The sequence below is a fragment of the Vombatus ursinus genome, unplaced genomic scaffold (genome assembly GCF_900497805.2).
Source record: "Vombatus ursinus unplaced genomic scaffold, bare-nosed wombat genome assembly UNPS02014818.1, whole genome shotgun sequence".
In the NCBI taxonomy this organism is placed as follows: Eukaryota; Metazoa; Chordata; class Mammalia; order Diprotodontia; family Vombatidae; genus Vombatus; species Vombatus ursinus.
Genome location: NW_020954596.1, coordinates 19,435,462 through 19,449,183, shown reverse-complemented (window position 1 = coordinate 19,449,183; position 13,722 = coordinate 19,435,462). Strand labels below are relative to the sequence as shown.

General features: G+C 37.9%; 1 protein-coding gene across 1 annotated transcript in view; it reads left to right on the top strand.

Annotated features, from left to right (window-relative positions):
• Positions 1–6,080: 6,080 nt before the first annotated feature.
• The window catches only part of CLNK (cytokine dependent hematopoietic cell linker), a 112,088-nt gene continuing 104,446 nt past the window's right edge, over positions 6,081–13,722 (top strand). The window contains 2 exon segments of the mRNA XM_027836060.1: positions 6,081–6,134; positions 6,136–6,224. Coding sequence (XP_027691861.1) covers positions 6,081–6,134; positions 6,136–6,224 — 143 coding nt within the window.

Genomic DNA, 13,722 nt, shown 5'->3' with positions numbered 1-13,722 from the left:
AGAGACAGAGAAGTTAAGAAGGACATTTTAGCTGTCTTAAAATATTGGAAAGGTTGTGTTCTGCTTGGCCCCAGAGGGCAGAGAGAGGGCACATAGATGAGTGGTACAGAGAGGCATATTTTGACTCAGTAATCTGACAATAAGAGCTGTCCAATCACAAAAGGGACTTTCTTATAAAGGGAGTAATTATGAGACTGCTATTAATTACCCAGTTGTTAACATTCTCTTCATCTTGAAATTAATGTACATTCATTACTTCATATATGCTTCATATTTACTAATCTGTTTACCTGCTGTGTGAGAGCTCCTGGAAGACAAGAGTGTTTCTGTTTTTGCCTTTGCATCACTAACACCTAGCACAGTTCCTGTTATGTAGCAGGTGCTTAATAACTGTGCGTTGAATTCAACTGAATGAATTCACTATTACTGAAGGTCTTCACGAAGAGATCAGACAACCACTTATTAAAGATCACAAAGAAGGGATTTATTCTTAGCCTAGGATAGTAGACTAGCAGACCTCTAAAGTCTTTTCTGACTTGATTCTATTAAGTCAAATTCCATCTTTACAATCCATTGATTCCATGAGTCACATTTACTTGTATCTATAGAGGTGGTATGGAGTTAGATTCAAATCCAATGATGTTACTTACTAGCTCTGTGAAACCATCAGAATACTCTAAGAGCCTCAGTTTCTTCATATGTAAAATGAGGGAATTGAGCCATATAATGTCTAAGGTCCTTTCCATTTCTGAATCTTCTATGATCTTAAAATTGTAGACAGTTTTTCCCCTAAAACTCATAATCCCGATTAATATGTTAATTTTTAAAATTACATCTTCTGACTGTGATAGACTTAGCCTCTGACCTAGCCTTGTTGTACAAAGAGGTATAATGATTACAAATGATGTCTGTGGTGCTTGTGGTCCTTCTGAACTGAAATGATGCAGAAGAAGGATATTGTCAGAGGAGGAAATGGGCAGTACCATACTTCAATAAATCACAATAACATAGAATATGCTTGGTCATTTCTAAACCTTCTAATGCTCTGTATATACTTTAAAAAAAAGGTTTTAACTACTATTCAGGCCTAAGCTGCTTATTTAACTACCTCCATTAAGGCTTTCATTAAGTAATAATGAAGTCATGGAGATGAAGAGCTGTGACAGGGGACGACGGTGCCTTCATGAGTTTCATCTAATAGAGCTCAGACCCTGAGCAGCTAGGAACCACAACTAAGTGACTCCACCAGCAGCCATATGAATAACAGGCAGTACTGCCTGATAGAAAGAGAGTGGGCACCAAGACTTTGTCACAAATTAGAATTTTCTGCACCTTTGGGCGAGTCATAGAACCAGAATCTCTGAGATGGAAGTGACCAGGTGGTCCATTTAGCCCAATCTTCTACCTTGGGCAGGAATCCTTTCGGTAATAAATCAATGTGCCAAGCACTGTTCTAGGCACTGAGGATACAAATAAAAAGAATGAAATAATTTCTAATTTCAAGCTTTTTACCTTCTAATGGGAAAGACCCCTATATAAGTACATTCAAAATAAATACGAAGTCATTAAATTCAAAGCAGGTTGGGGAGGAGGGGCGGTTAGGCACTAACAGTTGAGGGAGTCAGTTTGGGTCTCATATAGAAGTATTACTTGTGTTGCATCTTGAAGGAAGAGAGGGCATTCTAGGAGGCAGAGATAAGGAAGGAGTGTATTCCAATGATGGGGGACAGCCAGTGCAAAGGCCCAAAGATGGGAGATAGAATGTTTTGGGTAAGGAACAGGGATTACAGGAAACACATGTGGCTCTATAATACATTTTTACATGTTTGTAAAAATGTATTTTGATGATAGGAAACATTACTACATAAATATGTTTTATATATAGCACAAATGTAAATATATATAAACAATATAAATATATTAGGAACACATGTGTATTTATGTACTGACTAAAACATAAACATGAGATCATTGATTCATGTATAAAGACAATAATTATTTACTTTTGATGTCATTTCCTAAAGCAAAGGTCTGACCAACACATTTTTAAATCCAGCTGCCAATCGAGGTCATCTTGCCATCTGCCCTGGGGCCATCTCACTTCTCTTCACCTGTAACAGCACCTTCCAGGTGGGACCTCCAGGAAACATGCCCCTAATTCCTAAGAGAGTTCAACCAGACAGCTTTGTAACTCCTTCCCTGGGACTGAGCTGTCTTCATTGTTTAATGAGTGAGGACAACCTCAACTATGTAACTATATCTAGTGAGCCCCATACCAGACCATGTTTCATATCCCATCCAACTATCCACCCTGGCCATCTCGCCATCTGTCCTGCCACTGTGTATCAATCATCCACACTTAAATCCATGTTTAATTCATTCATTCACTTAAGGGTTGGTGGATGTAAATCTAGAAAAGGAAGCAGCAGTCACATAGAGCCAATATGGCTATGGCTTCATAATAATATCTGACCTTTAAATAGCTCTTCCTTTTAAGATTTCCAAAGGACTTTTGTAGCTGATTTCATTTGATTTTCACAATCCTGGGAGATAAGTACTACAACTATTATTATCTCCATTTTTTAGATGAGGAAAGTGAGGTTCATAGAGATTTAATTATTTGCCCAGGTAACACATCTGTTAAGTATCTAAGGTGGGATTTGAATCCAAGTCAGCTGACCCCAAGAAGCCTAGTTCTCTACCTATTATTCTACCAGTAACAAAAAGAACAGAAAATCTCATTTCCTTTTTCATTAAACTGGGTTACTAGACCAGGAAAGGGTAGCTAGGTGACACAAAGCATAGAGCACTGGGCTGGGAAGCAGGAAGACTCATCTTCTTCAGTTCAAATCTGGCCCCAGGCGCTTACTAGCTGTATGACCCTAGGCAATTCACTTAACCCTGTTTGCCTCAGTTTCTTCAACTTGTAAAATGAGCTGGAGAAGGAAATGGCAAACTACTCCAGTATCTTTGCCAAGAAAACCCCAAATGGGGTCATGAAGAGTCAGATACAACTGAAGCAACCAAACAACTAGACTAGTGATGTTGTAAGAACCAGATATGTGATTTTATTGTTATGGGGATCTCCTGGGTGAGGTGGTCAGCATCTTTTTTTGCAACTTATATCTTGGGAGAGATGATCAAAACACTGAGAGATAAAAGGTCTTGCCCAGAGTCACACAGCCAGTATGTGTGCAAGGCAGAACTTGAACCCAGGTCTTCCTGACTCTGAGGCCAGTTCTCTATCCATTATGCCCCATGGCCTCTTTCATTGTAGAAATATTTCAACTCAATTTTAGCAAATCATTTGATGAAGTCCATTATCCTATTCGTATGGGAAAATGGAGAAATTTGAGTTAGATGACAGAATGATCAGGTGTATCCTTCAACTAATTGAATGACCAAGCCAAAAAGTATATAGTCATTAATGAATCAATATCAGCTCCTCTAGGAGGTCTTTCCTGATTCCCTCCCAGTCATTAGTGCCCTCCCATACCTCCAAAATAGTTTGTATTTATTCTGTACATATTTTGATACAATTATCTGTGTGTGTGTTGTTTCCCTCCAATGAAATGTCAACTCCATGGATGGAAAGGAAGGAATGATTTTATTTTTGGCAGTTCATCAGATGAGATGTTCAGCTTGGAAGAAGGAAGACTTTAGTTCAAATCTTGTCACAGACACTTGCAATCTGTGCCAGTCTGAGCAAGTCCCTTAACTTTTCTCAACCTCTATTTCCTCATCTGTAAAACTGGGATAATAATAGTGCCCACCTCACAGGGTTGCTGTGAGGATCAAGTGAGATAATGTAAATTGCTTTGCAAACCTTAAAATGCTATTTTCATATGTGTATGTGCATGTTATAGACTATATTATTATTATATGCTAGGGGTGCCCGGCACATGGTAGGCTCTGTACTTGACAGATAGTAAGCACTCAATAAATGCTTCTTCAATTGAATTGGATTGGATAGGATTAAATTGGCAATCAAGCTATGCTTTACCAAACAACATCTGGAAAAGGGCATTGCCAGAGTATGTTTCATTCATCCACTGACAGCTTAGTCTTTGAAAGAGTTGACAATTCTCTCCTATAGGTGCCTCAGTTAAGAGCCCCAGTTGATCAAATAACTAGTTACAGATGAATCATGAATAAGGGGCTTTATCGCTGGCATCAATATGTGAGTGTTTACAGGTATAGAAACAAAGAATATGAGAATACATCATAATTAATACATTCTCGTCACAGAAAATCAAGGCTATCATCTATGTGGGCTAAGGTTTAAGGAAGAGTTTTAAATTGGAGAACAGAGGCAAGGCTGTCCTGCATTGGCAGGATGGGAGGGCTTGAAAAGCACCAGGTTTGTTTATTTGATTTTAAACATCTGCCAATAGATACAGCATTTCTTGCTACATCCAATCAAATGTTCAAATTTATCCACACTCATAAAATGACATTGGATCTGGGTAAGTGACTATTACTTCTCCCCCAGATATTTAAGCCCATTTTATCAACACCCAAGCCTTGTCAAGCAGAAATACTACTCTAAAGATATGTACCTGGAGTCCCTCAAAGAAGAGGTTTATAGGACAGTATTAGTGATAAATGTAATTATAATAACACATCTACACAATGTTTGTAAGTTAGCTTCATTTTCAGCAACTTTTTCTGCTTGATCTTTTCAAATTCCTTATATAAAAGTATTTTCCATTTTTCCATTATTCATTTTTCCACTATGGTGTATTAGCAGCATATTTAAATAGGTCAGATTGAAACTGTGGTAATTGTTCATAGTGTCATCTTATCTTTAACATTTCTTCTAATTTGATATTGCTTTGGCCCTTTGCTCTACCTGGATTTGCCAGTTGCACACAGCTGATTCACAAATGTCTCCCTTATCAGTACCCAGTTGCATCCAGTCTTTTAGATACTGTCATTTTCATTTGTCACAATATTGTTTGGTACTGACCATATCCAATCTTCTGGCTCTCCTTTGGAAAAAGTTATTCATGTTATATAGGAAGAGGCAACTGGGTGGTACAGTAGGTAAGAACATGAGACTTGCTCGGGTCAGGAAGACCTGAGTTCAAATCCTGCCTCAGACACAAGCTGTGTAACTCTGAGCAAGTAACTTAACTTCTCCTGGCCTCAGTATTCTCATCTGTTAAATGGGGATGATAATAGCACCGACCTCATAGGGTTGTTGTGAAGCTCGAATAAGACAGCCTATATAGCACCTTGCTAATTTTAGAATGCTAGTTATTATTGTGAGATTTCTAAGTAATAGATAGCCCCTATGCATCTTTAACATCTCAAACCTGGACCATCCACATGGATGATATTGAGCTAATTGTATCAAGACTCAGAATATGGATGGCAGGGCCTCTTCAATGAGATTCATAACTACTCACAAGAGAACAATGTAACAATGTGTATAGGAAAAACTAAATAGATGAAAAATGCTGTCCCAGCTATTATTTGGAATTGAATGGCCCTCCTATTGACGTAGTGTAATATGTACATGTATCTAGAACCACCATTGCATATGGATGTGTTGGGCACCAAGAAAGTGGGAAAGCTTGCAAATGCATTTTTCAATAATGATTCCAAGTTGCTCCTTAGTGCAAAAAAAAAAGCAAAGATTTTTTAGCATAAATTCCTTTCTATAGAAGCTGTGTCTTGGAGTACTGCAGGCAAGCAAATCTTGGAACACCACAATGTCTGAAGAGCCAAAGTTTTAAATGCTGAGAAATAAAATGAAGAAGGCATCTAGCACATTGGGGGTGGGGGTTCTCTATAAGAGAACATTGAAAAAAAATCATACAAAGTAGAAGAGAAATGGATGGGTCTAGATCTTAAACAAATGGAGGGAATACCCACATTGATGGGTTCATAGATCTATGGAAATATAAGCATATAAAAGTGTTTTGTCTAGAGTTTTTAAATTTTTCTTAAATTTAAGAAATAATTAAATGATTTGTAAATCCTGAATTTTTAACCACAATGCAAATGCTTAAAGAAATTCTGGTGTCTCTGTAAGAAGTCTAATACTTAAATCTAACTTGGCAATATATGATTCAATGCATTTAATGAATGAATTCGTTTCAGCTTACCACTATTTTCTGACTGTAACCCTTTTTCTTTCATCCCAGAGGCAACAGAAGAACCACAAAAGAGGGATCGACCATTTTGAAAAGCCAGGACCTTGGTCTAACCCCAAATAGGTCAGAATACTTGTTTCATTTTTAAACACAGGAATGAAAATCTAAATTCTGAGGCACACACTCTGTATTGCACTGTGTTCACGCCTAACTGTTCCTTCCAGATCTCCTTTCCTTATTCTTCTTTATTGCTACCTCTGTCTCCAAGATGTTATCCTCAACACATTTCTCTTCTTTCTGTACATTCCCTCCATAAATGAGCTCATCCGTTCTCATGGTTTTAATTACCTCTATGCAGATTACTCTAAAATCTATGTAACTATCCACCTGTGTAATTATCTCTCCCCCATAAGTCCCTGTGCTATATTTCAAACCCAATGCTGGACAGCTCCACCCAGATGTCCTATTTGTACTTCAAATTCAACATGTTCAAAACTGAAATCATCTCCCCACCCCCCAAAAAAACCTTCCTATCTCCTAATTTGTGTTGTGGTTTTTTAATCTTTATTTTTTTGACTTTGTTATACTACTTATGTATTATTTATAAATATTATTATATATTATATATATATCATTATATTATTACTTTATTAGTCTCCCAGACAGAAACTTGTCATCTTTTATTCTCCCTTCTCTTTCATTTCTCCCCCCACAACCAATTCCCTAGTCTTTCCTATTCCATTTCCACAATATCTCTTGCCTCTATCCCATCTTTTTTCCTCACACGGTGACCCTCTAATTCAGAGCCTATTTGTTCTCTTTGTCTCCAGAGCTTCTTCTCCAGTGCAACCACACAGCCATCAAAATCATCATCCTGATGTAGAAATAGGATCATGTCACTCCTGCCCTCAAGCACTTTTAGTGGCTCCCTTTCACCTAAGGGATGCAAATAGAAACTCTTTAGCTTGATATTTAATATTCTCCAGAAATTGGTTCCAACTTTCCCATCCTTATTTCTTGTTACTTCTTTTTGCCTCCTTTATATTCCAACCAAACTGGTTTATTTCTTGCCCAAATAGTCTTCTAAAATTTCCTTCCCCTGTACTTTTGCATAGACCATCTCCATGTTTGCAATGTATTCCTTATAAGTCTCTACCTATTCAAATTATTTTCTTCCTTCAAGGATGACTCTTTCATAAAGCCTTTTTTTTATGCCTATAGCTGAATATTCTATGTTTGCCTCTGTCTATGTGTTTCTCTGTCTCTAGCTCTTTCTAACTCTATTTCTATCAGTCTCTGTCCCTCTTTGTGTGTGTGTTTCTCTTTTTCTCCATGCATCTTTCTCCCTCTGTCTCTCTCCATCTCTGTCTTTCTGTCTCTGTCTCACTTTGTCTGTCTTCAGATTTTTTATAATACCTTGTCTGGACTGCCCTCTTTGTACTTAACACATTTGATCTTTTATCATACTTTCTTATGAACATATATTATTGCCCCTATTGGATTGTAAGCCCCTTGAGAGCAGTGACTGTCAGTTTTCATCTTCATGTCCCAAATGGGTAGCACAATGCCTTACACTTGGTAGGTGCTTAAAGAATATGTGTTGAATTGAAACAGATGTTGGATAGATAGATGTTGGACATGTCTTTTTTTTTTTACAGAGTTAGAAAGAGAGCAACATGATTAGATCACTTGAGCAAATCAGCCCTCTATACAGTCCCTTTATATGTGATTCAGTTGTAATGTGGAGTTAAAGTTAGGATTAGGGGTTAAGAATCTGACAGAGTTAGGGTGAGAAATCCAAAATTAGGATTAGAGTTAGCAGGCTTGAGCAGGCAGACCAGAGAACCAAATGAATGCTTTCAACTGAATTTTGGCCTTTTAAAAACAGCTCCTGTACTGATGAGCATCTGTTCCCTAATAAGGAAGGGCATTAGATCGTGTGTCTTTCTTTCTTGATGGTGGTATAATGGAAAGAGAGCTGAACTTTAAGGCAAAGGACCTGGGTGCAAATCCCATCTCTTCTGTTGTTTTAAGTAGAGGCATTTTGCCAAAGTCTCTGCTATCTAGTCTCATTGTGACACTGACCAAGTGACCTAACCTCTCCTTATCTTCTTAGAGGTTTAAATTTTCGTTTTATGTCTCTGCTTGATACCTTTTTTGCTCTCAAGGAGAAGGAAGATATAACCTACTAAACTGAATTTCTGTGGGGCTTCCAGTCTTGGCAACTGGACCTTTTTTTTCCCTTACAGTCCTGGAGAACAGAATTATTCCACCAATGCACAGGACTCCCATCAGTATAAATATAGGGAGCCCCTCTAAAAACAGATGTCCCTAGAGGGCAGAATGAGGAAAAATGGGTAGAAGTGACAAAGAAGTAGATTTAGGTTTGATTTTTAAAAGAAATGAAGAAACTTCTCAATAATTAGAGCTGTCCAAAAGTAGAATGAGTTGCCTTAGAAGCTACAAGGTTTCCCCCAATTAGATGCCTTCAAACCACTTGAGTATGTTGTAAAAATTATTCTTGCCTAGGTGGATTGTTCCCTCTGCTTCTTCCAGTTCTGTGATTCTATGATACCATGATACCTGTTTAAAAGGAAATATGGTACATATAGATAGATAAATAGAGAGAGAGAGAGTTGTATATATGTATTTATTACATATATAAGTACTTTATTGTTTGTATAGATACATAATCATACATGTGTATTAAGTCTATTGAATGTGTGCATGTGTCCATAAACATATGTGTGTATGTAGATAGATACACATACACAAATACATTCATTGAAAAAGCATCCACTATACACCACATTTTGGTTTCATGACAGTCATTTTGAAGAGTGTGACTAGTTTGCAGATAAATATGGCCCTTACTTTTTCCTGACCCTACTGGCACAGTGGATACAATATTAAATTTGGAGTGAGGAAGACCTCTGTCTGAATTCTGACTCAGACTTTTACTAGTTGTGTGACCATAAGCAAGTCATTTAACCTTCCTTAGGCTCAATTTTCTCACTTGTAAAATGGGAATGATAACATCAACTAATTCACAAGGCTGTTATAAGGATCTAGTCTCAATTCATTTGAATATTTTTTTCTACATTGGGATGTCAGGCATAATGCAAGGGAAATCACTTTGCAAATCTCAGTGTTTTGTAGTTATTACAAATAGTACAATTGCATTATAATCATTATTGCTGTTGTTTAGTCATTTTTTTCAGTTGGATCCAACTCTTTGCGATGCCATTTGGGGTTTTCTTGGGAAAGATACTGGAGTGGTTTGCCATTTCCTTCTCCAGCTCATTTTACAACTAAAGAAACTGAGGCAAACAGGGTTAAGTGACTTGCCCAGGGTAGCTAGTAACTGTCTGAGGCCAGATTTGAATTCAGGAAGATAAGTCTTCCTAACTCCAGGCCTGTCACTAGCCACCTGGCTTCCCACAAGCATTATTACTATGCCTTTTTTTAATGTCTAATCTTTCTCATCCTAAGAAAATACAGGATATGCCAAGTCATACACCAAGAACAAGCCTCTAAGAAACAGATCTCTCTCTACGGGTTTTGATAGATACCACCGGCCAACTTGCCAAATATCACCTGCTTGTCCAAGCTTTTTCCCCAGGAAAAGTGAAGGAATTATTTCTAGGCAGTAGTCAGCTATCTAAAGGTTCTCTAAGAACTCACTACACTTATGAAAAATTATGGATGTCTTCAGGCTAATTTAAGTAAACATTAATTATCTTTCAGTAATGCCTCTTAAGTCAGCGTGCCTAACTTCTACCAGAAAAAGTGATATGTAAGAGAGAGAGAGAGAAACCAAGAGTCTTCCTTTAAATTGGCATGGCCAAAACAATAGCATACATTGAAGCAATATTTACAATTATATTAAAAAAGGAAACTAGAAGAATCAGCTTATTCCAAAACAAATTATTTGAGGATGTGTCATAGCACGCTCTGGTGATATTAAAAGAGTAACAGATGATGTTACAGCAATCTATAACAAACCATCTATAAAGTAGGATTCAAATATACATATATTCTATAAACATAGACATCTCTCTGTCACTGCATATTTTATAATGAAAGGTGCAATGAGAGTATAAATTATTACTGGATATGTATGAACCAAACTGGAATTTCTATTAACTACATATTTGGGGCTGTTACTTCACTTGGTGCGGTGGATAGTCAGGAAGACTCCTCTTCCTGAGTTCAAATCTGGCCTCAGACATGTACTATCTGTGTGACCCTGGGCAAGTCACTTAACCCTGTTTGCCTCAGTTTCCTCACCTGTAAAATGATCTGGAGAAGAAAAAGGCAAACCACTCTAGTATCTTTGCCAAGAAAACCCCAAATAAGGTCATGAAGAGTCAGATAGGAGTGAAAAATGACAACAACAATACAAGGGGATCAGCTTTAAACACAAATAGCAAGAACAGACCATTTGATTATTCAGAATATCTATGTATATAGTCTGTTCTGCTGTCATATTACTATTCACATTAGTCATTTAAGCATGAATAAGAGCTGGCTTTCCAGAAAGCCCAGGAAGGGAGCTCACTGACTGTAGAGTTGGAAGGGGCTTTTGGAATGAACTCATCCAATCATTATATTTTATAGATGAAGAAAATTGAGACCCATGGATGTGAAAGGTATAGGCTCATAGGTTTACAGATTTAGATCTGGAAGGTATCTCATGATCATCTAGGCCAATTCCTTCATTTTACAGACAAAGAAACCAAGGCTCCAAAGACAGGCAGAAGCTAGAGCAAGGCCACTTTAGTGTTAAGCTTAATGAAATAGATTGTATGAATATTATTAGTCTTTTTTGACAAGTGAGGAAACTGGGATTTAGAAGGTGAAGTGATTTACCTATCTTAATGTAGAAAGTAAATGGTGGAATTGGGACTTGGAATTTCTGACTCCAAATTTCACAGAGCTGCCTCAGTGGCATTACTTGGAAATAAAAGTGTTCTTTAAAACATGCTATAACGCAAAAGACAAACAAACACTGGTTTGAAGTCAGAAAATCTGCATTCAAGTCCTGGGTGCATGCTAACTAACTGTGTGCCCTGGAACAAATCATTTCCCTTCATTGGGCCTCAGTTTCCACATTTATAAAACCAGAGATTTTTGATTTGATGATCTCCCTAAGTGACAAAAGCAGCCCTAATGCAGCCTAAGATATCCACTAGTATCCAATTGGTCCTACCAGAGTAGAGTCGGGAAAACCTGGGTTCAAGTCTGGCCTCTGCCTATATATTTGCTGTGTGATATTGGGCAACTAATGACCTCCCAATGCCCCAGGAGGCCCTCTAAGAATATATATTATGGATTAGTTGCTAATGTGCATCAGTGAAGGGAGTTTCCATCGCAGGAGTGCCATACTGTGATGGGTGAAAGATGAAATGACTGAGGAAACAAAGGTTAGAGCTTCTGAGCATATTGATTTATTAAGCAATGCATGCCAGTTGCTCAACAAACTGGGACCGGCCTCCTCAGCCTGGCACTGGATCTGGAAAACAAGGGAAGAAAGATTTTTACTTATTAAAAAAAACAATTAATCAAATCAGACCAATTAAAAGAAAACCAGGATACAAAATTAGGCAATCTGATTTCCAGTTGGAGAAAAGATTAGAGTGACCAAAATAAGGGGCCAGTTTTCAGATAAGGCATATGGGTTGCTTGAGATGTAGAACTGAGAAAACTACTTTCATCAGTCTTCAGATCTGACTGGGTTTCTGGTCAGCATAACCTAGATCCTTGGTTAAGGGTCTTTAAGCAGCAGGGAGAAGTGATCTCAGTTTCCCAGCCACACAGAATTAGATTTAAACAATGTAATAAAGCTTTCTCACAATTCCCATAATTGAATAAACTTTTCTCACAAGACAGAAATTGGACTAGACCCATAATTGGTTCTATTGAATTGGGTGTATTTCCATTGAAAGGGAACTGAGCAAGATCCAGAATTGAGTCACAAGATGGAGTCAGTGTGGTTCACTCAATTGCCTCAATTTCCTTAATACCAAAACAAAATCTAATAAATCCTGTGCTTCTACTTGGGAATTATTTTCTTTTAAATGTATAATATGGAGGAGCAGGATTTAAAAACTGGAAATGTTATTGAATCAGTTAACTCTTGGCAGGATCGAGAAAAGTCATCTTGATTAGTTTCCATGAGGCCCAGTATGACATTCTATTGTAGAAGTCATCTCCAGAAGAGACACAAAAGCCATTGCAATTATATCACTCTGAGGGTGATAGTGAGCATACCAGTCACAATTTACTTCAGAGACAGGGCCCAAGTCACAACTCTTTGGGATCCAAAATAACATGATAGCAAATTCCCACAAATAACTAGGATTCAAGTAGACTATGAATCTTTGGCTTGCAGAGGTAGGAAAAGGATACTTGGATACAGTTAATTAAAAAGGGAAAGTGGATTTCAACCCATAGAGTCATTTAAAGGCTTAAAAACTATATATTATGTATTTATGTACACACATGTAAATATATATGTATACCTATGCATATATAGATATCAAGTACTTTTAAATCACTTACTATGTGTCAGGCACTGTGCCAAGTACTAGGGATACAAAGAGAGGAAAATAATAGTAATTGACTTCAGGGAGCTTATATTTTGACAGAGGAAACAATAAATACATAAATAAATATATATAAAATAAATTCAGAGTGGATGAAAGGAACCCTAAAGGGTAAGGCACTAGCAACCAGAGGGGCAGGAGGGGAGGCCAGAAAAGTTATAGCTGAGGGAGGCCAAAGGTTATAGTTGAGTCTCCGAGAAAACCAGGGGTTTTAAGAGGCAGAGGTGAGGAGTGAGAGGATTCTAGGCATGCGGGACAGTTAGTGCAAAGGTGTGGACAGAGAAGGGAAATGGAGGGAGATGGTGATATGCTGAACAAATATGGTTCTCTGGAGGTTGATCACAATTTGAACTTCCATGAAATTATCTGCTGCACCTTGACATTTGCGCATAGTCTGAGAATGCAAAATTAGCACTCTGCATTTCACTTCAACTCAGACGTGCCCTGCTAAGCTCAACAAAGAGAAATCAAGCCACTGACCTGCGACATTATCCAGTTGCTGCTAAATCATATGGAGTCAGTTCTTTGTTATTGACAACGGGGCCACGATGCACCCTTGAAATTTAGCCCTGTGCATGATGGCTTCTAACCAACAGAGAAAAAATAAACAATAACCACAACCACCACCTCCACAACAACAAATACAATTTCCCTGAAGTTTACAAGTGTTATCTTTCATAACTCACTCAGGGCTGTGAAATGGCCAATCCTATAAACACATTGAAGAAATTGCCTTTTCGGTTCCCCATGGGTTGGCAGTGACAAAGCTCAAGCAGTCACCTAGTCACACTTTCCTCTCTCTAATGGTCCTAAAACATTAGCTCTAGAAAGGGCTTTGTAACATAGGGTGTCAGAACTGGAAGGGCTCTTTAAACATAGAATGTCAGAGCTGCAGGGGACCTTGAACCATAAAATATCAGAGCTGCAGGGGACCTTAGAACATAGAATGTCAGAGATGGCAGAGAAACCTTGGAACATAGAATGTCAGAGCTGGAGGTGATCTTAGAACATAG